The 27,444-nt window shown below is 43.1% G+C and overlaps 1 protein-coding gene across 1 annotated transcript in view; it reads right to left on the reverse strand.

Annotated features, from left to right (window-relative positions):
- LOC115387320 (fibrillin-1-like) overlaps positions 1–27,444 on the reverse strand; it is a 66,926-nt gene that overhangs the window by 32,235 nt on the left and 7,247 nt on the right. The window contains 24 exon segments of the mRNA XM_030089993.1: positions 52–177; positions 1,991–2,116; positions 3,348–3,476; positions 4,412–4,537; positions 4,666–4,893; positions 4,991–5,116; positions 5,231–5,281; positions 5,367–5,504; positions 5,909–6,028; positions 6,131–6,256; positions 6,383–6,508; positions 6,618–6,671; positions 7,116–7,268; positions 8,419–8,541; positions 10,595–10,717; positions 11,887–12,012; positions 12,102–12,221; positions 12,307–12,462; positions 13,523–13,771; positions 13,862–14,014; positions 15,074–15,199; positions 16,653–16,778; positions 18,199–18,396; positions 26,822–26,917. Of these exon segments, the coding sequence (XP_029945853.1) occupies positions 52–177; positions 1,991–2,116; positions 3,348–3,476; positions 4,412–4,537; positions 4,666–4,893; positions 4,991–5,116; positions 5,231–5,281; positions 5,367–5,504; positions 5,909–6,028; positions 6,131–6,256; positions 6,383–6,508; positions 6,618–6,671; positions 7,116–7,268; positions 8,419–8,541; positions 10,595–10,717; positions 11,887–12,012; positions 12,102–12,221; positions 12,307–12,462; positions 13,523–13,771; positions 13,862–14,014; positions 15,074–15,199; positions 16,653–16,778; positions 18,199–18,396; positions 26,822–26,917 (3,225 nt within the window).

Here is a 27,444-nt window from a genome sequence, read left to right on the forward strand (position 1 = left end):
ATAACAGGAATATATACTCGAGAGGAAAGCGGCGGCATGTTCAAACCCTACCGACACACTCCAGTCTGTTCTCGGTGGATTTGTATCCCGTGTTGCAGGCGCACTGGTACCGGCCGATCATGTTGACGCACTGGCCGTTCCTGCACAGCCGGTCACTCAGCTCGCATTCATTGATATCTGTGGAAGGATAAAAGCAGCTGTGAAATCTGCATGCATGTGCGCGGCGTGTTGACGTGAAGCGTCAATGCTTGATTGGAGCTGACAACTAACGGAAAGAAAGTTAAAAAGCTGACTCCTTTTATGTTCATACAACAGTCTGGATGCTCCACAGATGAACGCGGATCTTTGTCTGTTAAATAAAGATCTCACTTTTCTCTGAAGACTTTGCCTCCTACTTTACCTCCTCCTGCTGCTTTAAGCAGTCTTTATTTTAGTCGTTAGTTTAAGATGGAATCCACACGTAATGGGAGAGCTCCTGGGCATGCCGAGAAAACCTTTAACTGAACCAAACTCTTTCAGGCCAGGGGATTACAAATCAGTGGTTGACTAAAAATTGGTCGTTTTAGACCCTAATGATGATAAATGGCTTTTCCAACAAGGAATCAGTCATCGTCATTAAAGACAATGTTCTACGCCCATCTGTAAGGAAATGTGCTGCATATGTAAAGTTTATTATCATTTAATATCGTCTGACACTTTGCCTTGTTACTTCAGAGAAGCAATTATGGAAAGTGTTTCAGGGGAAATGAGGTGGACACCTCTTGTGTTGAAGCTTCTTCTTTAACTCCAGCTGATTAACAAAGAAAATAAATGAAGCCAACAGGCAGCGACTGAGCGTGAGGTCATGGGCCGAACGTTGGATTAGATCATCCGAATGACACACAGTGAATAATGCATGATTTGTTAAATTAATGCTGTAAAATAAACATGGGAGTTGTGAAACTGTGGAAATCCCTGCGAAAACTCTTCTCTTGTTATTGTAGGAAGAAAATGCTGTCACTGTTTCTCCGGTCAATTAAACATTCTAGTAAGTCGGTAGTGAAAAAGAAAGGAAAAAAAAAAAAAAAGCTACACGCAAGTCTAATTTACTGGAAGCATTTGTTCATTATTCAACCAGCATGTTGCAGTGAACCGTTTCTATGGGTTACTTGACAGAACAACTTCAAAACAAACTGTTTTTGTACACAAGATGTGTGAATTTAGGTCAAAGATCTGATAAAATTTGAACGTGTAAACAACAAAAAGTCCTTTTCTAGGGAAGCCTGCAGCCTCTCACAAGAGAAAAATTTTGTTTATATTCCACCTGGTTTTTCAATTCGAGCTGAAGGCGCTTTAGCTTAAATTTATGCCTTTAAAAAAGTTAATAGATTTTGTTTTAGACCAGGCTTTAAACAAGCATGTTGCTGAAAGTGGCAGTTGTGTTGATCAGGTTGTGCAGAGCTCCTCAGTCAGGGGGAAGACAGAAAGCTCTGCCAGAAACAGCAGAACTGTAACAGTAAACATTTGCCACTGTTTTTAATTAACAGGAGAACATCAATGTATACGTCAAGTGTCACTTTATGTGACACCTCAAAATACACCACAGAGCAGAAACTCCACAGGAAGTGAGAAACAAGGCTCAATCATTTCATAGAAGATGCCTAAAAATGGGCCAAAACATTATAAACACTTCTTACTGCAATATATGGCTTCAAACTTAAAATATAGATAAATTAAATCCTTTCTGAAGATCTCAAAACAAAACTGGCACATTGACCCTTTGCATACAGAGCGCAAAGACTGAGGCACAAAAAAAGTAACAGATGATAAAGGATGACCCTCAACTCTGCTACTTTCACCCCTTTTTTGTTTTTGTTTCTTATCTGTGGAAAATGGAGCAGAAAGTGCATCCTCCCACGTGGTTTCCTCTAATAAGAAATAAAAGCAAGAAGAGAGGGAGAAGTTGAGGAGGAAGGGGGGGATTCTCCACTCCAGAGATGCCGTCACTTACCTAAACAGGCCGAGCCATCCGGGGCGATCTCGTGTCCCTCCGGGCACACACACTGGAAACTGCCCTCGGTGTTCACACATTCACCTCCACGGCACAGCAGGGGGTTTCTCTCACACTCATCGATGTCTGACGCAGGGACAAACACACATTGTTCGGTTTTAGGGTTTGGTTACACTCAATATTTGTTTCACCACTTAAGTCATTTACAATGAAAACCCAGCAGGATGATCAACTTAAAACTGTGTTCCTGGTTTAAGAGGTATTGTGGGATTAGGAGCCACAGAGTACTTGCTGTTTACTTCGTTGTCTAAATATCTGCATGATGAAAGAACGCAGGCCACAGGTCACTGACTGCTCCTCGCCATAAAATCGAAGGTTTTTCGCTAACTAAAATGAAGTGGTTAGTTAAAAAAAGGTCTATAATTATTTTTTACTTGTTATTTTGGTAAGCCAAGTCACTAGCAGCACTTCATGATGTCAACACTGAACGCATTATTTCCAGTCCAGCTGTTTTTCGGGGTTTTGTTTGCCACAGCGTGCAAGTAAATTTTGTCCTTCCAATTCTGGTCTAATTACAGCTTCAGGCCAAAATTAAATAAATAAATAAATAAATATTGAAACTCTTCAATTGTAATGTGCATGAATTCACCAAAGAACTTGTAAAAACAAGGAAAAAGTCAGACCAGAATAGAAATTGACAAGAACAATATATGATAATTATAATGTGTGTGTGTGGGTGTGTGTGTGTGTGGCTGTGAGTGTGTGTCCCACACGTGCTGGACAAGATTGATATGCTTCCAAAATGTATTACATTTAATAAGTTTTGACCAGTTTTCTGAAGTGATGGTGGCTACACCTTGTTTTTAGTTTAATTCAAAATGGTACAGTGTTTAAATAATGCAGCTTTAGGCTTCTTTCTTTCTCTCTCACACACACACACACACACACACACACACATACACACACGCGCTATACATACAGACACACACAGCTTGCACATTTCAACATTACATCATCCACTCTCTCAGTGAGTTTCAGGTCTGACCCGTCAGCCGAAGCACCTCATCCAGAGCTTATGGCCCAGGAGGGATTGAGGAGGAGACGGTCAGTTTGTGGCAGACCTTCCTGAGACTTTACAGACTTGCAGCGGTCTGTGCGCTCAGATCCTGCCACTTTAACAAGGTGTGCCGGAGAGTTGTTAAGGAGGTCAGGTTTCTCACTCCTGTCCTCTCAGACAAAATGTTTTCAGATGGAGGAGGCATCTCTGGAAACAATAAAGCCAAATCATCCGGATCTGCGGACGTGATTCAGTGTGTGTGTGTGTGTGTGTGTGAGAGAGAGACATTTCATTCCTCACCCATGCAGTTTTTCATCATCATGAAGCCGCTCTCGTAGCCTTCAAAGCACTCGCACTCAAAGTCTCCCGGTGTGTTGATGCACCTGCCCTGTCCGCACAGGTCTGGAGAGATGTGGCACTCATCGATGTCTGCGGGGAAGAAACACAACAAATCTCAGCAGGAGACAACCTTTTCATATAAAACCTTTTAACAACCTTTCTTTAGTCTTAGTGATGTTTGATCTCCAGGTGTGTGAGCTCTCTAAAACTTGTGCTGGTGATGCACATGGCTAATCTCACACCAAATAGGTAATTTGGATAGAAAGTGAAAAATCCTGGATCTTCAAGTTAAAATTTATAGCTGTCAATGCTTGGTCTATTAGGGATAAATGGAAACTGGCAAATCTTACACCATCTTGTTTTTTTTTTTCTTGCTTCCATGCTTTTATGTGTTTTCAATGTTCTAATTTGCTGGAGCTTTGAGAGAACTGCAGCTCTGTCCTCTCGATTCACCCGTTGAGCTGACTGGAGGATGTTAAACCCACGAACAGTTTATCATTCATCTCCTCAGAAGGAGCTCACATAGCGAGCCAGTATTAATATTATTAGTCCATTTTATAGAGTAATGGTTTAATAGAAATAATGAATGTCTGCTTTTTGTTGTGTTTTTAGCGAGCAGCTGCGCTCAATATTTGTGTTTTTTTACACTACTTCATTAAGGTGTTCGTTCTGTTGACTTGTTGCTTGTTGTTGTTGTTACTTGTTGTTATGTGGTGAACTGACTAATCATTACAAGGCAGCAGTCTTTGTTGTTTAGTGATTTCATTTGTCAGAATTGCATCATTAGAATTAGTTCACATTTCATACGATAGTGAGATCAGAAAAGAACAACAATGAAGTATACGATTAAAAACAGCAATAAATACTTTCCAAAAAAATTGAGAAAAAAAAGTTTTAAGGTGGCGAAATAAGACTGTTTCTCTTCTGAGTCAGTCAAAAGCTGAAGGCCTCACTCACAAGAGGCTGCAGACATTTCTCTGTCTAAAGAAGTGACTAAACAACCAGTGAATGTGTGACTAACTCACCTGTGCAGTTCCTCTCATCCGAGTCCAGAGCGTAGCCGTTATCACAGCGGCAGCGGAAACTGCCGATGGTGTTTCTGCACCGGCCGTTCGAGCAGAGGCTGTTTATCATCCTGCATTCATTTATGTCTGCGGCGGAGAGCAGAGAGACGCAGCTCAGACAGCACAGTCTTTGAAAAGTCTTGTTATTCACCTCCTTTCTCTACAGTTATATCCGAAATCTTCATTCTGTGTGGTCTGTGAAGAGAGAATCCCACCTTTAAGGAAGGGCCTGCCATTGATGAAATCCCCCCGGTGGGAGAAGCCCGGGCCACGCGGGCACAGCTGGGTGTACTCCGGCGTTCCCTTTTCGGGACATTCGTCGCATTCGGGACCCCAGGCCACGCCCACTGAGCAGCAGCAGGCGTCCACACGGTGCTTCCCGGAGATGGGCGCCCCGCAGCGCTCGTCCTCATGAGTGAGGTAGCAGTGCTCCGTACGCAGGTCTGACAGACACAAACCAAGATTTAACAACGGTTAGCAGAAAAAAAGATGCTTCTGCTTGAATTCTTAATACGTTTAATGCGTCTGAGGAGGACGCACCGATGCAGGTCCTGCCGCTGACGTCAACAGTCATTCCCGGAGGGCACTGGCAGAAGAAGGAGCCTGGTGTGTTAATGCACTTCCCGTTGATGCACACTCCGGGAAACACTTGACACTCATCCACGTCTGACAGTCAGCAGAGGAAAACCAGAACGTCGTCAACAACAGGTTCAGTGTTTCACGTTATTTGAATTTAGCAGAAAAGATCCAGTCTCCACGTGGAATGAAAGCGAGCCTCACCCTCACAGACGTTCCCTCGGGCGCGAGCGAAACCTTTACTGCAGATCGGATCTAAAGAGGAGAAGATACAAAACACATCTCCAGTCAGTTGAATGAATTAATAATGAAAATAAAGTTTCATTTGATAGTCAATCACCTTTTTCGCATTTGACACAGGGGCTGTGCCAGGCTTCTCCCAGAGTGGCGCAGCAGTGAGACTTCAGTGTGGCTCCATTAATGTTCACCTCACAGCGGTTATTGATGTATTTTAGCCAACAGGTGCTCTTAGTAGTTTCTGTTGTAAGAAATTACAGTTAATACACACTCATTAGTAATTTCAATCACATTAAATCCTTCAATACACATTTTTTTGAATTGAGAGCAAAAACGGGAGAAATCTTCTTAACTATTCTTTAAGAAGGAACAAATAACGTGTTTTTCAATAATTTTCTCATGTATTGCATATTCTAGTTTCATCAATAAAGGCTTTGGTGATTTTCAGCCAGTATTTAACTATCTGTGGTGCTGATGCAACAAATCTGAAACAGTTCATCTCACATTGTTGTACTTACTGATCAAGTACAAAAAGGGACAGTGAAATAAAGATATATTGAATTAGAAAATAAAAATCAGAAAATGATTTTCCTTCAAATCCTCATCTTTTTACCAGTTTCGGCATCGCCAGCGATTTTGACTCACCGATACACTCCAGCCCCGAGCTGTCCAGCGAGCTGCCCGTCGAACACAAACACACAAAGGACCCCATGCTGTTCTTACATTCTCCATTAATACAAGGGCTGGACTTACACTCATCCTCATCTGCAGGACACAAAATCAAACACCGTTTTCCTTTCGAATTCGCCCAAGGCAACACACACAGAGTTCACCGCAGTGACGCAAAAGAACGAAGGAGTCTCTGACCTTCGCAGACGTCGGTCTGGGGATTGAAGCTGAATCCTTTGGGACACTGACAGGTGAAACTCCCGGGTGTGTTCCTGCACAGACCGTTGTCGCACAGCTGCCTGTTCATCAGGCATTCATCAATATCTGATTAAAAAAACACACACACACACACACACACACAGGCACAGGGACATGAGGACTTTTGTTCGACTGGCTTCTGGCATCAGAGCGATATTCTTCCATTTTTCAATATAGCTTGAATTCGCCTACCGACGCAGTTTTTGCCCGTCAGGTCAACCTCAAAGCCTTCGTTGCAGGTGCACTTGTAAGTCCTCAGCATGTTCTCACACACTCCGTTCTGGCAGATGTCGGGGTCGAGAGCACATTCGTTTATATCTGGGAGGAAAGAGCAGAGCAAAACTCTAAACAATGTCTTTTTTTTTTATTATCTCCGCGGCTCTGTTTTATTTAATCAGCCCTTGCGTCATGTGCTCGTGCGCGTCACCTCGTCCGTCTCCGGTTATGCCGCCGCCGTTGGGACACAGAGCGAGGAACTCGGCTGCAGCGAAACACAGAGAAAGCACAGTTTGCCTCAAGAAAATATCACATTTGCTAAAAATCGAAGAAATTTTCAAGCGGGACATTTAACACCATGTCATTAGGGATTTGCATGCTCACTCATTTAGCCTGGATGTTTATGAGGCGGCCTCTTAATGTGGCGTGGCTCTGGCGTCTTTTGATATAGAAACTTTAATTGGCAGGACTAATGAGAAGTGGCTGCAAGATGTGTGTATTTCTGCAAGAGTGTGCATGTGAAGGTTGTTAGAGGTTCACTTTTTGCGTCTGTTATAACAATTCCACGCTGGTGTGCAGGAGTGTGTCATCGGGCCATCCTGACCCTGAGAGCTGCGTTTTGGATTACAGATGACCTGCTTGTGTGAATCTGTTTTGGTTTGCTGGATACATTTGTGTGAAAAGGCTGGAATGATCTGAATCTCCGTACCAGAGCTCTGCGGCGGGCAGGGCTGGCAGGGCTCCCCGTAGGCGTACTCTGTGCTGGCGCAGCAGCACTCCGACTTGGTCACAGCTCCAAACAGCGGCCGAACGCACTGCCCTCGCTTGTAGCCGCCGTAACAAGTACTGCGCATATGCGTGTCTGTTTCGGAGAAACCAAGACAGACAGCGTGAGTTTGTAAGGGACGGAGAAGGGAGAGTCAGCAGCTCCAGTAAACAACAACACCGGGCAAAACAAATGCTTGTTCTCTTTGCGTAATATCCAGGGATTTGAGGCATTTTCCAGCGCTGATATCATCCGGACATTCGCTCACCCGGATGGAATAACAGCATTTCGACACTTCCCGCACAATGCACAACAAAGACAAGTCATTTGGGGAATGTTGGAAATAAAAGCATAAACAGATCTGCTCTCCAAACAAGCCATCGAAGACAGTGGAGCGCAGGGAGGCAGGAAGCCCTTCGTCAATACACACTCATTAATGAAGCGGAGCATGTGGGTGCAACATGTGAACAGGCAGAACTACATCATGACATTATTATTCGGCGCTTCGTCACTGGTGCTTTTAGGAATCCTTTGGGAAATGATTTTATTATTCTGGCTAAGATATAAAGATAATTTTAAAAGCTTAACTTTAGAGCAGGAAAGAAAACATTTTCACAATTTGTTGCTTGTTGTGTATACCAGAAGAATGGACACAAAAAACCCACTTTGAAACCATGGGAAAACAAATATCCTGTTGTTTGATTTCTGGTTTCAGTTATTCTTAATTAAAAAAGGCTGGCTACAGTAAAAAATGTCATTGTGCAATAAAATGATAACAAAAAGTAATATTAAAAAACTAATCAATATAATACAGCCTGACTACACCCAGCTCTTTTCGGTCTTTGCTTTCTTGTCGAACTCAGCCAGTCGACGTTTATCCCTGTTGAAAGGGAGTTATTCCTCCCCACTGCTGCCTGTGTGGTTATCTTTCTTGGATTACTTCTGGTGGCGTTTCTTTTCTGACTTTGAGTTCGTTGTACTTCACAGTATAAACTGCAACAGGATGACATATTGTTTTTATAACATAAATGAAATTGACTTGAGCTTTTAGAATAGAACTTCCAGAATACTTTTAGAATACAATACAATACAATAGAAACTACTCTATAATCCCAGAGGGAAATTCCTCCAATGGGTTTCTCTGGTTTAACTTCCTCACTTGCGGAATACTCAGTCAGCTGCTTCACCGGACGAAGGCATTCTCCTCATCGTCGGCACAGACAGCCTCTTGTCAGGAAATACTCACCGACACAGACCCGCCCATCCAGGCCCACTGCCATCCCGGCCATGCACTCGCAGCGGAAAGATCCCTCCGTGTTGACGCAATGGCCGTTCATGCACATGCCCGGAGTCTCACACTCGTCAAAGTCTGCAAACAGATGCAGCAAAACCATGTCGTCACACACACCGGTCCTCAAGAAATAACAAGGTAAGATGTCGGAAGCCATTAAAACGAAAAACAATGGCTATTAAAATGCTCAGGTGCTCCATTAAAAGAAGAAGAAGAAGAAAAAAAAAAAGCTAAAATCAGTTCCCCACAGTTTTGGTTTGATGATCTCAACTGAGAAAACTTTCCTGCTCTTTTCCCTCCGTCTCCTCGCCGTATTACAATCATTATCATCATGAGTTTAAAGAATGAAAACACAGCGCACTGTGTGTTTATGTATATGTCTGGTGTGTGGGTGGGGGTGTGTGTGTGTATGCGCGTGTGTACACACAGTAGAAAGTAGAGACACAGAGAGACAATGAGGCCCTTGGGCCCCTTTAGACTACACATTTCATTAATGACCACATACATCAGCACACTTCACCCACACCCTGCTCCCCTTGTTTATTTATTCTGTTTTCGACTGAACCGAGTCAGTGTTTCTGAGATCAAACGTCTGTATCCGACGCCACGCGGAGCAGGACGGCCACAGGTCACACGCCGCTCTCTCCCCAGCGTTCGTCGACCGGTTGGGTGGTAAATTTGCTGAAGGGACCGTTTGGATTATTCTAAGTGGGGTTGTTTGAGGTCAGCAGGCAGACTTTCCCGTGGGGAGACGTGCCATTATTCACTCCTTTCACCGTTCCAAGACCTCACAGACAAAACCAGTAATTTTACACAGGAGCTGATTTCTGAGATTTAACCAGTCTGCTATAAAATTTACAGTCATCATGATATTGATCTTGAGTTAAATCTGCTTTGTTGTCCTTTCAGTGGACTGTCTAGAAAGGAGGTGGCAACTCCTGATCCTGATAACAGCAGTTGCCTGAGTATGAGAAAATGAGAAATGAGAAAATTTCCCAAGATATTTTCCCCTGTGCACCTAAAGGCTGGACTTTGTGGCCGATAATCTCACATACTGCTTTTTTTTTTTCCATTCTCTTTTTTTTTCACCTGAATTAAGACTGATTTGCTGTGACGCTCAGACATGTTTGATAAGTTTATCCACCAACACATCCAACTGCATGATTTCACATTTGTTTTTTTGTGCTCTTTGGAACCGTTGCTCCGTCTAACCAGTCTAGCAAAGGCAAGCAAACAAAGATGAGAGTAATTACATTTCCAGCCACGCTGTTCCCTTGACTGGACTGGCTAGTCTCCCACAGAAATCCCATAATGGGCTGAAACATATAAACCAGGATTTTTTAATTATCTCACTGGTGAAACGCATGTAAATGCATCAGATCTTATTATTACAATTAGCTGATTACTCCCAGTTATCTTGATATTTGCGGTCATGTAAACAGACTCACTGAAACCATGCAGGACCAGGACTCCCCATCTCTGATCTAGACCAGGACTATAGACACACACACATGGGATATAGTACTTATATTATTAGTGTTGTGGTTTACGTGGACCTTTTTCTAAGTGGTTGAAGCATGGCCAAGCACAGCAGCACATAACTGAGCCATGATTCATACATCGTCCCATTTACTTCATATTATCTTTTTTTTTATATATATAAGCACTTCACTGAATCCACCAAAGCCTTGAAGTATTGAATCACTTAAACTGTTGATGTTTCTAATAGTGTTTAACAACAAAACAAAGGAAACATAAATGTTTTAAAGCATGTTCTTTTCTTTTCTTTAGCGTAAAGAAAAAATAAAATGTATTTTCTCTTTACACCAGACAAGCTTGGGAAAGGCTGTCTGCTCTGAAAATAGGCGGACCCCAAATATCCACATGCCCAGCTGGGCTGCCAGAAAGCACAGGGATTTTTCCAAGGCTTTTTGGGGGATTTTTTTGCTCTGTGTGCTCAGACTCACATAACAGAACAGCTAACATGCCAGAGAGGTAGTCACTCTCCGAGCGGGCCGAAGAGGCAGATCAAAAGAATAACTGACTTGATATATGCGCTCAGCTGATGCAGCCAGTGGTCGGGCGAGTGCGGACGTGTGACGTGAAGAAGCCGGCGGTCTGACGGACGTACCCACACACATGCGTCCGCTGCTGTCCAGCAGGAATCCAGGTCTGCAGATGCACTTGAAGCTGCCGTCTTCGTTGATACACAGGCCGTTGAGGCACATGTTCCTGATCAGACACTCGTCCTGATCTGCAGATGAACACACAGGGCTGATTGAAAGCAGCAAATTTTTAAAAGAAGACTGGTTAAAGACAGACACTAGAGCTGATGTCCAGCCTACTGACGATTACAATGTGCAGTGCATTTTAGTTCATTTTAAGACCTTTTTTTTTTTTAATAAAACAGGTTTGTTTTATTTAAAATTACCTAACATCTCATGGAGTATTAAAAAACAACAGAAGTAAAACTCCGAGGATGGACACATGCTCTGTTAGAACAAAGAAATGTGTTTGTTTTCTGGTCAGGATGTTTCATACTTCACCAGGGAACCTCTGTTCATCTTTTCCTACAGACTCTGTCCTCTACACACAATGTTCATGCTACCTCTTTCCATGAAATATTACCAATTTGCATGTTTATTTTATGCCCCATAAAATGTGCTGTTATATATCCAAAGATTCCTGAGAAATATCCATTGCTGCACAACAGCTACCGGGAATGACAACATTCTCCTCTTCCGCATTCATTACGCTCAATTTTGATTTCTGACCAATCACACCGTAGCTCTAAGATGCCACGCAAGAAAATGCGTTTTCTCGTGTCTCAGGGACCAATAAGGAATAAGAAGGTTAGGACTAAACATTTTGTGTTCTTAAGGATTTCATAGCTTTCTTCCTCCAAACAGGTCAAAGTCAAATTAATTTAAAACTGGGGCCACTGCAATATTGTATGAGTGCTTTCCATTAAGATGAGTTCTTATATTAGAAGATTTCAAAGAGGGAATAAGAGCAACCTTCTGCATGGGAGGCATTGTGTTGCAGAAATATAAGCATAAAAGGGTATAAAAAGATGAACTACTGGTTCAGGAATAAAGGAGAGCAGGGGACAGGACAGGTCCAGTCACTGCATTAGGAGTGAATGGAAACAGTTCACCTCACAATGCGATGGAGAGCAATGTTATTTCACCTCAAGTTGCCTCTTCAGGAATGAAATCCTGCTCATGCAAGGAGTAAAAATCACTACACTGTAAGAATAAATGCAAATAAATGTCCTTTGGAAATTGAAACACACAAACAGTTTCCCGAACATGCTCCTCCTGCACTGACAGACTCACATTCCATCAGGCATACAGCATATAGTACATCACATATGTGGTTATTCATTCCATATTGCTTTTTTGGTGTGACAGCTTGACAGACCTTGACAGTTTTTTCCATCGCGTGAAATCTCAAATCCAGCGTTGCAGACGCAGTGGAAGCTGCCCTCGGTGTTCACACAGCGGCCATTGTTGCAGATTCGACCGTTGGCCACGCACTCGTCCAGGTCTGGTAGGAACAATCGCGCGGGACAATGAACACATGAATACCGTTTGAGAGTTTGTACATGCATCCTTCTGTATGTGAATCTCACCAACCTCGGCATTCCGTCCTGGTCGCGGTGGACTGGAATCCAGCAGGACACTGACAGATGTAAGACCCCTGGGTGTTCACACACTCTCCGTGTTTACATGGGCTTTTCTCACATTCGTCAGCATCTGGAGAGCAAACGTGGAGCTTAGAAACCTCTTTATGCACCATATGTTTGGCGCTCTGGAAACTTCACCCTCACTTAGAACTCACCGATGCATTCTTCTCGTCCGTCCAGCCGGAATCCCATGTTGCACTCACAGCGATACCCGACGCCCCCCGTCGTGGGGATGCACCTGCCGTTCAGGCAGAGGTTGCGGAAGGCCTGGCACATATTGGTGATATTCTGGGTTTGGATAATGACGGGACCTGATACATATAAAAAAAGAAAGAAAACCACATAAATATATATAGTTACTCTGGCTTGCCTTGAACCCAAAGATATGCATAAAGGGCAATTGGCAAGCTGACCAGTACTGCAGCCAGGATCTTCTCAAACACAGCTTGATTGGTTACAACTACCCTCAACCATAAATTAGATAAAGCTGCTTATACAACGGAAAGATGGACTCAGGCTTTCTCCCAAATTCCAAACATATGCTTGATAGGTTAATAAGTAACTTGATGTTTTGATAAAGAAGATGAGTCGAAGAAACTTTCTCAAGATAGACAGCTGCTTCAGCATTTAAAGTACCAGAACACCTTCAATGAAGTAAGGATTTAAACCTCTCTTTGTTGTTTTATTTACATTATCTGACTAAACAACTCAGATTCATTAAGCAATTCTTAAATTTCAGATATAAGAGAAAATGCATTCCAATGTATGGCACATAAGAGTCTGACATGGCTTTCAGTAAGAAATGTCAGTATTCTTAAAGGAGAAATGTAAAAGGTGTTCAAGGTGATGCATTTAATAATTTGCATATAAAGTCATAAAAACACTAACCGTGATGCCATGGAGAAAAGGGAGAGCTATATTGCTGATACACTTTGATTTTTCTCAATTTACAAGATAGGACTAGCCACTATTGCTCCAATCAAGGTAAGTTTTTTCTTTTTAAACTAAACTTTGCCGAGTTGCTTTGAAAAAAAGGAACATTTTATTGCGGAAGTACCGGCAAGCAGCTAATTAAGCACCACTTGGTACGCAAATCTGTAACAATGTTTTCTTTGAGACAAGACATATTCATCTCAGCCTCTTTGAACGGCTGGTAAAGTCAGAGTTTTCCATCATTAGTGTGTAACTCATTAGGCATGGTGAGCGGTTTGCCAAAGGTGTGGTTTCAAGAGCAAACACAACATCAGTAGGAGGCTGAATGTTACAAATCTAATGAGTCACACTATAAAATATGAAATAAACAAACACAATGTGTTTGTGCTTTTATTTGTGCAAATGTGAATAAGAAACAAGTAGAAAAGCAAAGCATACCTGGGGCAGGCAGGATAGGGAGTTGTCCTGGAAACTGCGGGCCTTGTCCAGGGCCTTGTCCTGAGACTGGTGGGTACTGTGGACCCTGACCTGGTGTTTGTCCCTGAATGGGGATTTGACCTGGATACATCTGGCCAGGAGTCTGTGGGGGGAAACCTGGGTAGATGTCGGGACCCCCTGGAACTCGGCCTGGCGGCAGACCGCCGCCGTTCACATCGGGTATCTGGATGCAGAGTTTCTGGTACTCCTCTGAAGAACAGAAAGAGCAGGGACAGTCGGCTTTGATATGAAAAAAAAATAAATAAAAATGACCATTACCTGTGATGTCGACTGTCTCACCTGTCCCACGGATGGGGCACATTTCAGGAGTGGACCCATCAGACCAGCAGCGCCCGCTGTCGCAGCAGCACTGTACTTTGGTCAGCAGCTGCGAGTTCTGGTTGGCGCAGCGCCCGTTCAACAAGCTCGCGTAGCAGTACCCACCACGGGCATCTGTGGGAATCACCACAGCATTAAGTCACTCAAACCAACCATCCACTACAAAATTCGGCATGTGTTATTTGTGTTCCGCAAGCCAGCAGGGGTACAATCAAAAAGTAGTTGCTGTAACTTCAGATTTTCCATCCTTTGGAAGATGGAGGCTACTTCCAGTAGTCATTATGAGAACTTTTCCTTCATCCTACAGTTTCTGGCACTGCAGGACAAGTATGACTCACTCGCAAGTCGCCTATTCACGTCAGTATATCATGTCTTGTTTCACACCCAGCCCATCCATAGTGTGAGCATGAAGAAACTGACAGGCAACACCAGAGACTGCTTGATTAGGCCGGGCAGGATGTCAGACTCATGGCCTATATGAAGCAGTTGTTTGCTTCAGGGACTGGAGTCGTTGTGTTACTGCATGGGAAACAGACTGAAATGTTTGGCACAATGGTTTTCTGGAACGAAAGTCTCAGACATTCCTTCCTCACAAACATGCTCTCCTTTTGGGACGGGGGGGTTAATGTGAGCGTGTGCTTGCATACGTTTGTGTGTGCATGCATGCACGTGTGAGTCTGTGCATGTACATCGATCAGGCTGCCTGCTCTGAATCACATTCTTATATGGTCTGTTTTGGGTGAAACTGAGCCGAACCTGGGAAATGTTCAAAACCCATCCAAGCACGCACTTCGCTCATCACCAGGACGCAAACTCCTGAATTCTCCTCGGCGTGATATCAAAGAAGAAGTCACCTTCGCTCAAAAAAAGGGAGCTCTTTTTATTTCCCTCACAGCGTCACGTGCCCTTCTCTGTTCGAGGAGAATATAGCTCATTGTTGTGGAACCAGAAACAAGTGACTACTGACCTAAATTCTACCAGCTGGAACGTTGGACAGTTTTCAGTTCTTTTCGCTCTCGGTGCCAGGCACAAGGGGAAAAAAAAGAACCAAACGGTGGAAAAAGGAAAAAGAATGAAGCTGCACCTTTTTAGCTCAGCTGCTTTGTCTCATATTCGATCTAACCTGTACCCTGCCAGTTGATTTCACTTTGGAAAGCATAACAAAAGACTCACCTACACATCTGGACCCATCCACAGCAGTGTAATATCCCTGGGGACACTTGCAAAAGTAGCTGCCAACAGTATTAGAGCATTCACCCACACCACAGAGGCCAGGTATGTTTGCGCACTCGTCCAGATCTACAAAGGAAGGAGAGGAGGGCAGGGGTGTAATCATAGCTGTCAATGGAAGTGAATAAACTGAAAACTAAGTTAAGATGTCTCGAGCACATGTTGGCAGCAACAATGGAAATAAGGCATTGTCACAGGATATTAAATCCAGGGGCCTCTGGAGCGGCTCTTCTGTTAGCACCGTTAACCACCGAGTGCACATCATTAGGCACAAAGTCTGTTAAAAAAAAAAAAAAAACACTGTAACTTAGACCCGTTTGAAACTTCTTTTACACAGTCCAGGAGTTTTCCGGCAATTATATCTGCGCATAAAATAGCACATACTTTACTCGACGAACCAGAGCCAGAAAATCTTGCTCAGTCTTTTTCACCAGAGTTAAACCTGGTCTGGAAATTGTCATATTCGTGGCTTAAAATGAGCCAATATTTTTCACAGGGATACTGTGGACCTTTATTTGTGGGAGGATAGAGGTGATGCAGAGAAAATGCTTTTATTGAAGTTTTCTCTTTTTTTTTTTTACTCAAAAACTTTAAAATGTCCCTGAAAGGCCTCGTTTAAAGAAGAAAAATTTGTAACTCAATAGTTAGAAAGTAAACGAAAAGCCAGTGACGATCCCCAACTTAAAGAAAAAAATCGTATTTGCAGTCTTTTGCAACACAGTGTGCATTTACATACCCAACTGAGATCATCATGAAGAAAAAAACTCGATCAGATTAGGTTATGAAGGAACTGACATATTAAACGTACTGATGAACATTCATCTAAGTGAAAGAGCATTCTGGATCAGGCTTTCTCATAGTGTTGGAGAATGAGCTTGAACCTCTTGTACAGCCACAAAATCTCACTTTTTTTTTTTTGCATCTCGACTTAGAGAACCAGAGGCCAAGCTCTGATTCTCTGTTGCTTCAGGAAGGGCGTCTGCAGTGAAAACTAGCCAAGTGTACAATGCAAGTTGCAATGACTTGCCGCTGCAACGTCAATGGAATGGAGTGGCTGAATAGACATATACTCACTGAAACTTCATCCTACTCATGTCAGGTTATGATCTGATGAACCCAACCTCTGTTTTTGTGAGATGAAGATAAGTTATTTATTCTTTGAAAGGTTACACCCACACACAATTAAGACAAAAAAGCATTTCATTTGACCTTAACATTTCTTTCAAACCTCACAATTAAGAGTCAAACAGGATTAGTGAGAGAAAGCAGAGTGCTGCTTTGGTTTAATTAAACTTCTTTCAAGCCGCGGGGCAAAAAGTGGCATATGTGTGGTCTTTCCCCACAAAGTAATAATCAGAATACCACGAGTGGGGTGAAGCTAACCACATCTAGAGGGATGTGGTTTGTGATCGTCTTTAACTTTTAGGAAATATTTTTCTAGTCTACTCTGTCATTCAAACTGACACAGACAGTCAGACTTTTCACAGCTTTACTGCACAGGTTTGTTCTGCTGGATTCTTACCTTCACATTTCTGCGAGACCTCGTTGAACTTGTGCCCAGCGGGACATTTGCATTCAAAGGATCCAACTGTGTTGATGCAGTTTCCTCCCTGACAGAGACCGGGGATTGCCTGGCACTCATCCACATCTGTAGATACACAGCATACGATTAATACACAGCATAATGCACACATAAATACTACTTTAATGTGTCTAATCACAGTTTGATTGTACAATATGAGTACCAGCCTTTTCACTCCATAGACCCTGCTAACATACAACTCACAAAGTAAATGAAATCCTGGGTTTTAAAGCTGGTTTGAAAAAAGAGTAACAACATATTTTCTGTAAATTATTCAGATTTGAGTATAACTCTTCAATTCGTGTCAGCAGAAGCTTTTAAAAATAGGTTACCTTTGGTAATTAAAGTCTACCTCAAGAGAATGAAGCAGAATCTACACCGATCATGATTCCTTTTACCGTTGTCTAACAACATTCATTTTCACTCAAATTCTTTTGTTTGTAAGTTGACTTTGTTTCCTGAATCCAACAGCAACACACTTAAGAGCTTCCAGAAACACCCGGAAAGGACTGGTGGAAATAAACAGTCCGATGTGCCAAACAAGAAACAGGATGCAGAGGTGGTAAAATAAGCTGAGGACAAGGGCAACAAGCCAACACACAGGCCGACTATCATTAACACCCGTGATGTGTGTGGATTAAAAGCTGGCTCTCTTTAAACAACGTGGCTTTCCTTTTCCTGTAACCAACACAGTCACAATGGAAAAGAGAGAGAGGGACGAGGTTGTCTCCTGCAGGAGGAACCGAACTGGAGCCAAGATGACAAATAAGAAGACATACAAAGACGCAGAAGGTTATGGGTGTGATCGCACGCACGCGCGCGCACACACACACACACACACACACACACACACACACACACACACACACACACACACACACACACGCACACAGATACGTATGAGGATATGAGTAACAATGATGTCATTACTGAGTAAATCTAGAGAGATAAGCTTATTCCAGGTTGTTCCAGTTTTGAAATCTGCTTCTTTGCGAGTTTTGCTGATGACTAAATAAAATTAATTTAATGAATCTGACAGACTAAAACAGAGGTCTCGGGCTGAACGCCTGCAGGAGGCTGCGACCTGATGCCGTCTCAGAGCACTCCGTGTTCCTCTGGGTCCTGGCTCATGGCCGCCTCCCCTGCAGAGGTTCTGATGTTGTTGGGTCCGAAGCAGGCCGAAATGAGCTCTCCCACGTGGCACCGCCACTGACCCGTGATACTGACTCTGACAGTCCCGCCGCAGCGGGTGTCTGCGGGCATTCCATACACATGTGGGAGGCACTGCCACCCACCCCAATTTAACCCAATTAGAACTAATCCTCTGGTGAGGGGATGGTGGGTAGAGATGCGGGAATGACAGAAACAGAGGGGTAAGCCAAGGAGGGAGAAGGAGTTAAAATGGGCAGAAAGGACGGCACTTTACCCAAAGATGGAGTGGGATGATGGAGGAGAGGAAAGGCACAAAAATAACGGCAGACTTTACCTTGGCATGCCCCGGTGCGGTGGTTTGGTATGAAGCCTCTCCGGCAGGGGTGAGGCTGGGCAGGACACATCTCACAGGGGTGACCCCATGCCCGTCCCACGGTGGCGCAGCACAAAGTCTTGGTGCACACGATGCCTGTGAGCTGGCCTTGACACATCTGGTTGTTCACAGAGGCGAAGCATGGCCCTGTCCGATAGTCTGCGGAGGTAAACCAGGTGGTAGTTTTGAGTGAAAAAACAGAAATCTAAACAGTTTAGCTGCTTTATGCTCATTCAACTGAGGCTTGGGGGGTTAACTGGAGCACCAAGAGAACACGCAAACTCAACACAGAAAGGCCACAAAAGTGCAACCAACGCAATCATGGCACAGAGAGACAATCAAAACGTCTGGTATGAAAAGGAAAAACAAATGCACTTGTGAGAGATCTTCACCAGAGCTGTACAAAACGGGAATGTAATGTCAAGGCTGAAAACCTGGAACAAGAAACTCGAGTGAGAGAGTGAGTGACTGTCTGGCACAGGCAAACAGAAAAGCTCAAACTGAGAGTAATTTTGCATGACATGTACAACACACATGCATTATTATGTGATGAAAGTCCAGCAGAGCAAATAGCAACACACCCCATAAAGAATGTATTGTGTGTTCCTGGCATTTTGATCGGTCTGGCTTTCAGGTGCATTGTACGCGAGTGTGTGAGAGCTAAAGAAGAAGAAGAAAAAAAGAAAGCAAAGCAGTGATAGGGAAGAGGTCTGGAAAAGCTTTTAAAGTTGTGTGGGCGGCTTTGGAGATTGATAGACATAAGCAAGGGCACCTTGGCAATGAAAAATCAGTCTGCTGCACAGATTAAATGATGATTGGGTGTTTAGCCTCCTGAATTAAAGGACGAAATATTATTAATATTTTATCAAGAACAGTGAGTCAAAGAATTAAATGATATTTCTTAACAAATACACAACCTCCAGGTAGTATGAGACAGGCAGGCAGGGCATGCTTATTGAGCACAGATGGTGATTCCCCCCATAATGCAGCAGCTTAGAGAAAATAGTTCATAACAAATTTAATCGTAAAGAAAGTCCCTAGATCAAGACTCTTCATCTGTCCTCCCATCTCAAATAGTTTCAAGCTCATTCCCTGGAACCAGTTCGCATGCATGCGTATATTCCCTCACTTCCAAACACCACTCCCTCGCTGCAAACTCCCGGCGGACCCTGGACAGTAAAGTCAGTGAATCTTATCAGGTGAAGGGCCTTAAGATGGTGAAACACAGATAGGGGACACAGAGAGGGAACGGAAAAGGGGGAAAAAACGCATCACTCCCAAAAGAATCTGGACACGATCCAAAGGCAAAAATCATTTCCACATTTCACAGCAGACAACAGACAGCGAGAGGAAAGAGGGAGACCGGTTCCAACAGCGCAGTCATTTAAAACAAACGAGACATTGTGCGTTTCCCGTGTGGACCGGGGCCCAGCCCAGACCCGTCACGTGCACCACAGCCTCCACGGTCTCTCTGCCTCTGGCACCAGCACTGTGTGAAACAGAACTGGGTCATCTCTCCGCTTTCTCACTCCCTCCTGCTCAGACTCTACTGGAGACCGAATGCTTATGATTCTTTGTCTACTTCTCCTTCCAGCGGGAGGTGAAAAGTAACTAAATGGATTTATTCTGATTCACTTCTGACCCACTGTTTTGAGCAAACATCTGACACAACAGATTTCTTTTATAATCTGCCATTATAGTTTGAAAACTTCAATGCCAGTGGCTAAATTAAACAAAATGTGAATAAATATGCGCAGTTTTCCACTAACAGTTTGAAGAGAAGGTTTGTCACTAACTACGCTTTAGGTTTTACCATGAATCCTGCACAACTCCAGCTATTGATCAGCTTGTACAAAGACTAAAAATGGCAAGCATTTCTCTCTCCAAATCAGTTTGTCTGGAAAAATGAAAATGAACACTTCATTTTCCAGCCGAGGTTTAAAGGTGTAAGTGGGCCGATTCTGTTGCCTTCACACGAAGCCAAGAGAGCGATCGTCTCTCATTTCAGTCCCCGTCCATCTATCTTCACTTTAACTTGGGCTGGAACGTGTCCCAGCGAACGCAGGGGGGAAACGCAGAGCATATCCTGAAGAAATCATCAGTTCTAGTTTCCAACTTTACAACAAACTGAATAAAACTAACCTGGTGCTCTTCCTCCATATTTAACCGATGAGTATGGGGTCAGTGGAAAACAGTTATTTTATTGCATTACTAAACTGAATGCAGACATAATGAAGAGATTTTAAAATTTAAGATACATTTGACAAATCAGCTCCTAGAACAGACACAGGTGCTGGCGAAGTTTTGTCTTCATGGCTGTCTGGTACAATAAAGAGAGAAAAAAAATCCCAAACAGGAGACATAGTAGCTTCCCTCCGCAATGTTAAAAACAATAATGTACATTTTTTTTCATGTTGTTCACTTTATCTGTAATTAATAAGCCGATAAACCCCACTTACTGCAGTCTGATTATGCCCCTGATGCATGATTATTCATTTCCAGCAGCAGATGTTCGCGGTTCTTAAGGCCAGGGCTGAGGGCAATCACATCGCCCACGCAGGAGCACATGGAGTTTAAAGTATCCAGTTTTAATAATGTCTGATTACTCAGATAGACCAAAATAACATATGCGCACCAACATTAGACTTGATGGATGTAACTTCAGCTGAACGCAACGAGCGAATCAGGCTGACCCACACAGTGCTGACAGCTCAGATAAAGTGTCGCAGCAAAACTACGACAATAGCTTTAAACTGATTATTAGGAGAAGAGAAAGTGAAGGACAACTTCATCAAATTACTTTTTTTTTATGAATTAGTATACTGGTGTTGTTGGACAAGGAATCCTCATCATTTCCTTTTCTTTCGGTCCTCCATTTGGCCAGAGGCCCAGGTTGATTTAAGCAAACAGACACAGACACGCAAACGGTTGCACACACACACACACACACACACACACACACACACACATACACACACGCACGTCCTTCTTTTGACAAACAGACATAAACACAAACCCTAATTAAAAATACAGGCACATATCAAAGGTTTCAATTACCCGGTATCTCGATGAAACAGGAAGCGCAGAAGAACCGCATGTAATCAATGAAGTCTGTCACATTTTGTTTCTTGAGTCATTTTGAGGTTTTGATTCTGTCTCACGTTTCAGGGTCCTTGACTTCCCCTCCTCGTGTCTCACTGCCTGAGTGTGTGACTGACTTGATTCTCTGTTCAGGCTACACACTGATTTCACCCAGAAGGTCGAAGGACAGACGGAGGTTGCATGAGATTAAGACCAGAGGTTGGTCGCCAGGGGTCGAAAGGTTTTAGGGGGTTTATCAGTTTAGAGACTGAACTTTGAATCAGCACTTTGCATATAAATGAAAGAGCTTGAAACTACTTCTACACTTCACAGGTGACCATTAAAGCAAGCCAGAACATGATAAGAGGCAAAGTCTCATTTATTGCTGCATTTCAAGCTGGAGTGAAAAGAAATGAGATGCAGAAAGAGAGTCACATTAATCGAGCAGACAAAGAAGAAAGAGAGCAAAAACTGTAGTCTATAAATCTTTACCAGGCAGGAATGGATTTAATTTAAAAAGTGATCTAAGATGAAAGAATCCTGTGATGACAAGAGTGATATAATTCTTCTTCTTATCTAAATTTAGGAAAGAAATCGGACTGTATTTCCTCAATGGAAACTTTTAACAGGGACTTTTCTGCATTTATTTAAGTTCCCAATGCTGCCCTAACATTCTCAATCCAGGGCTTCTGCTTGTGATAAAAAAAAAACCCCACACATCTATTTTTACTTTAATGTGAGCAATGCATCTAAAGAAATCACCTACAGCTACTTTCAACATTCCTCAGCTTTTCAACAAAACCCCAGTTGCCAGATAACTTCTGGATCCACTTAAAAGCAAAACGAGGTGCTTTACCTACAACAAAAGCAAGACACTCAGTATAGATAAAAACAATTACAGGAGCTATGGAAGGTTGTCACATGGCATTGATATAAGTTTACACGGCAGGCGGCTGAACAGAAGGTTTCTCTTTTCATTAGATTGTACCTTAATACGGCCAGGGCGCCACACATACAGCAACAGAGATAAAACCTCCTCATTAAAGGTCTAAATGGAGCAAAGCAAGCATGGAAACACAAAGGCCCGAGCACAAACATGAGCACTTAAGCAGTCAGCTGAGGTAAACAGGGAGAGGCAGACAGCTGTAGGGTGAAAATGGTGTCATTTCATTCGTCATCTCACTGGGTGTCTGTGAAGTGCATACAGCTGTGGGATCCACCCAGGTTCTGTACATCTGGGAGTCATCGCACGTGTTCACACACACACACACACACACACACACACACACACACTGATCCTCAGCCCATGTCCCAATCCCCCAATTCCAAAACCTGCCAGTGATGATCTCATGACACATCAAAACTTACAAAAATGCTGCTCGTGTTTTTGCTCCACTGCTCTACTTTCGGAAACATCGTGGAAAGCGATCAGATAACCTGCTCCTTCATTAAACAAAAGCCTGTAATGACCCTCATTAGGAGGACTCCCAACGTTGATGTCAAAATGTTCGAGTACAATAGAAATGCTGGTTTCCTCAATAAGTGTTGAGTTTATACACAACAATGCGCTTTGGTGCGAAGGGGAGGGAAACCAGTTGGGAAGTGGGTCAGAACAGTTTCCTGGATCAACACCAGACTGTTTGTACACACAGAAAAATCTGTCCACCTTTTCCAAATCCGCCCCTCCTCAGTATTTCCCCCACAGATAATTCTCATTACAAAGGGCTTCAATGCATGTCAGTCATTTCTACACTTGAATGCGTGGATGCATATGATGGTGTGATTTGTGCTTCCCATGCATGCATTAAGGGGTCTTATGTTTGGGTGGGGCGTTCTCTATTGGCCCATTAGCAGATTTCCTCCAGGGACTAACAAGTTGAGCACATATTCAACACACACTGGGTTTTCCATGCACTGAGAGCCGCACTGGGACAAAACAAGGCCTGATAGGAGAAAGCCACTGAGGCACTCAGAGAGCAGAGAGCCCCTCAGCCGACCGACCAACTTCCCTGTTGTTCTCTGGCCGCTGACTTTTTGACTGTGTTTCTCACGTGTAGCCACGTTTTGGGCAAGTCTTTCACCACCGTCCCAAGTGAACTCACTGGCGTCATACCGAAAGCTGGACTTTATTGCTCCACGGCTAAATGACTCTGCAGTAGGAGCAAAGAGCTCTGCATGCAATCATCAGCAGTGTGGCTGGATCTCACCAATTCCACATTCCAAGCTAAATCACATTTGTAACCAACAAAGACCACGTTGATGATTTCCCCTGCAGTCAGCTGTGCCTGGTGGTGGGCCCACTGGTCAGCAGATCACCAGTCACTTCGGCAGCATACAGCTCGAAGTCACACAGCTCTGCAGCAGGGACGTGTTCACGCTGAGCCCCGACAGCACCGGGGTTATTTCCACCAAGAAAACCTCCTGAGCGCAGCTACTTCTGCTGCTTTTCAGATCACATGCTGGTGGAAACCTCGTGTTTTCGCTAATGTGATAAGATCCCATAATGGGGCACAGTTTCTGTAAATTACGTTAAAAACCCTGTGGGGTGTGTGTACACATGCATGGTATGCATGTGCTTGTGTTTATGTCAGAGTACAATGACTTTCCCTTGGGAGGTGATGGATTGGAGCCAAGGAAATTCCAGTGAAAGTAACTTAACCCAAAACGCCACCATACCCTTCACCCTGCACTCTCTAACCCTCCTGATGTGACCTGAACCAGGGTGAAAGCAACACCAAAAACGAAAAAGAAATGAAGATCTCACCATTTGTAATATGTATTACTCATAATGCAACATATACAAACTCTGAAATGACGAAGGTAAAAGTATTGACTACTCTATGGATTGGATTGGATTCTAAATTTGAGCAACACATCTTAACAATTCAGACAGGGTCATGTTTACTTATGTGTAGCATTTTTGTTTCATGTAACAACAGTCTGTAAACATCTGGGACAATAGCTAGTAGACTTTTGGTGGTGGGATTATTTTCTATTCCTGTCTGATGAAAGATTGAAGCTAAAAGTTCTTTGTCTTCTTTGGAAAACCTCAGAAGTGTTTGCTAATGATGAAAGGTCTGAAATTCAAACAGCTCGATGAAGCGCCCAGATCCCTCTACTGAGAAATTTTAACACTGAGATTGAGGCAGGGTGTAGTTTGGCATCTTCCTGCAGGAGTATGAAAGGCCTTTCCTGAAAAACTTGTCTGGTTGGGAGTATTTATTGTTCTGAATCAGACCTACCTACCAGGCTTCAATGGGAAAATATAAACCAGTTTAAGACGTGATGCTTTGCTTCGAACGTCAACGTGGCAGATTCAGTTTACAGAGTACAAAGCTCATGCATGTGGGCAGAGATATACCCAGAAAACAATTTCAATCACCTTACCAATCAAAACGCTTCATTGATATGGAGCAGTGATCACTTTTCAAAAGCATGTAACGTCCTGATAATTAATAGGAAATGTATTTCAAACAGAGTTCAGTAATACTGCCTAAAGAAACAAGAACTTGTTTCTCATTTAGCCACCTCAGGACAATCTGAACCTTCTATCTACTAATTAGGCACTGCTGGGGTTTTCCAGATGTGTAAGATGCCACTCTACTAATGCAGCCTCACACCAACTGAGGCAAAGGCTTTTGAACTTGTGCATGGTAACAAGCTGAACAGTTGATTTAATCATTAGATTTTTGGACTCATCATTTGAGTTTTCCAAAAATTACGTCCTAACTGTGGTCAGGAGTAGATGTTAAAATGTCTTTATTTGTGTTAGTACATGTATTTATCCTCCATGGTACAGCTTTGCACTCATGAATTACACAGTGACGTGTTCAAGACAATTGTTAAATGGGGGTATTTCTGAACCAAGGCACTGGTTTAAAAGGCATAATATCAATGCAAACTGTCAATGTCAATGCAAACAGAGAAATGTCTACAAAGTCTACAGACTGTTGGATGATATGATGCCCTGCAGATGGTGGGATCTCCACTGTAGTTTAGGTTGAGGGATATTTTAATACAATTTTTAAACTGATTTTATTCAGAGATAGGGAAAGCCTTTACCAACTTTACTTCTGACAGACTGCTTTTCTAAAATGCTGTTTTTATACCCAATCATGTCACCGACATCCTCAAATGTGATTTTTGTCCTACTTGACCTAACCGCAGCCGTCAATACTGCAGACCACAGCAACATTTCATGGTAATAAAATGTCAGATGGTTTACCAACGGTTTCTTTTTTTTTTTTGGTAATAAAGCTTACTTTTTTTTACGTTGTCTATGTACTGTTGTGAAATAAATTCGAGTTTAAGATATTAGCAATCATTTTACCTCAGTTATGAAAACCACCTGTAAAAGATGAATGAATGAGAAACTTTCAGTCATTTCAATGCACTGAACAAATACCTCACTCGTTACGACAACATAGTGTTTTAGAAACCGATGAACAGAGCCGGTCGCCAAGCAGCCATCCTGAGACACAAACAACAAATACAACAAATGCCTGCAGCAAACAGAGACAGACGCTATCAGAAGAGCAGACAAGAAACCACCATTCATGGAGCAGCTGACCATGAGTCTGTTTGTAGTCTCATCCCCTTGCACACCAAATCAAGCTGTTGAATCCAGACACACTCTTCGCCTCTACACAGTTTGTCCCACAGCAGCAGTGGAGATGTGACGCTCCTGGCTTCCTCTGAAAAGTCTGGACATCAACAAGATAACAAGTGCCGAAAAAAATTCCTGAACTGTCACAGGCCTTCTGGCCAAACTTCCACAGGAAAGAGTAGAAACCATCGTCACAGCATGTAGAAGTGTGCTTCAGCAGATAAGGCATGAGGCTAAACAATCAGGCAACATGATAGCTCCTATTAGTTGAAGGATTTCAAGAACGTTCCAAAATAAACCAGAGGACAAATCCAGGACCAGACCCCATGGACAAGATTCAGAAGCACGACCTCGTTAGAAGGGACACAACTAATTAAGAGCAATGCTGCTAATCCAAATATTAGCTTTACAAGGTCTCTACTTTGACCTCACGGGTCACCGCAGCCACAGACCGTCAGACACTCACGCATCTGCACGCAGCGCAGACTGGCCCACTTTGCGTGTGCTTGTATACTTTGGAGCCTTTGCTCACATGTGCCAGAGAACAGCCACAGGAGGTTGGGAGGTCTTCAGTTAACAAACAGCACACATTTAGAAAGACATTACACTCCCCGGAGCATCGTTTCAGAGCAGATGTGGAAAATAATGGTCATTTCTGAGCTCAGGCTTGACATGCAAATGTTCCACAACAAACCACATTCCCGGAGCCGGTGGCATGACTAAGCAGGAATTTTTCTTCAGTCACAAAAAAAACAACCACCATTCAGTATCAGCTCACGTTTTCACCAAAGCAGCACGCGTGGCTTCGAAAGCCACTTCAGAAAGAGCGAGTAGTAAAATTTGGAGGAAAAAGATAGTGTGATGTAAGGCAAGGGAGAGCAGAGTGGCATTCGTTACCTCTTTCACACTGAGCCCCAGTGAAGCCGTAGGTGCACACGCATCTGTTGGGGGCCACACATCTCCCTCCATTGAGACACCCGTTTTCACAGACCGCTGCATATCAGACGAGAGGAAAACAAACAGTGACACAACATGAGGATTGGCAGCTACGATGGATTTGAAGTGGTGGCTCTTGTGTTTTTTATTTTTTTTATTTTTTTTTCATTTTTGCCGTCACTTTCATTGGTCATGAAAACACAGCGGTTGCTGGTTGCAGGGATTTGGGAACATAATGACACCGCTCAGAAGAGGTCAGCTCGTTCTCCAAATGAGCATCCATCAGACGGAGCAGCTGCAGCATAGCTGACCATTAAAGTGCAGTATCAAAATATTATATTTAGATTAAAAATAGCACATGTTAAGATATCTATACCAATGAGGGCGACCCTTTGTGCAAAAAAGAAAAGCACACTCACATACATGGCCAGGGAGGTCAGAGTTAAATGATGATGTCTTGACAGATGTTTAAGAGTTTCATTAAACTTTTTATCACTCCAAGTTTGTGTTTTTTGGAGTCTTTTGAGTATCTAGACATTTAAAAGATATACATTAATATCCTAAAAAGAGAATCTGGTCATATT

The sequence above is a fragment of the Salarias fasciatus genome, chromosome 1 (assembly GCF_902148845.1).
Source record: "Salarias fasciatus chromosome 1, fSalaFa1.1, whole genome shotgun sequence".
Lineage (NCBI taxonomy): Eukaryota > Metazoa > Chordata > Actinopteri > Blenniiformes > Blenniidae > Salarias > Salarias fasciatus.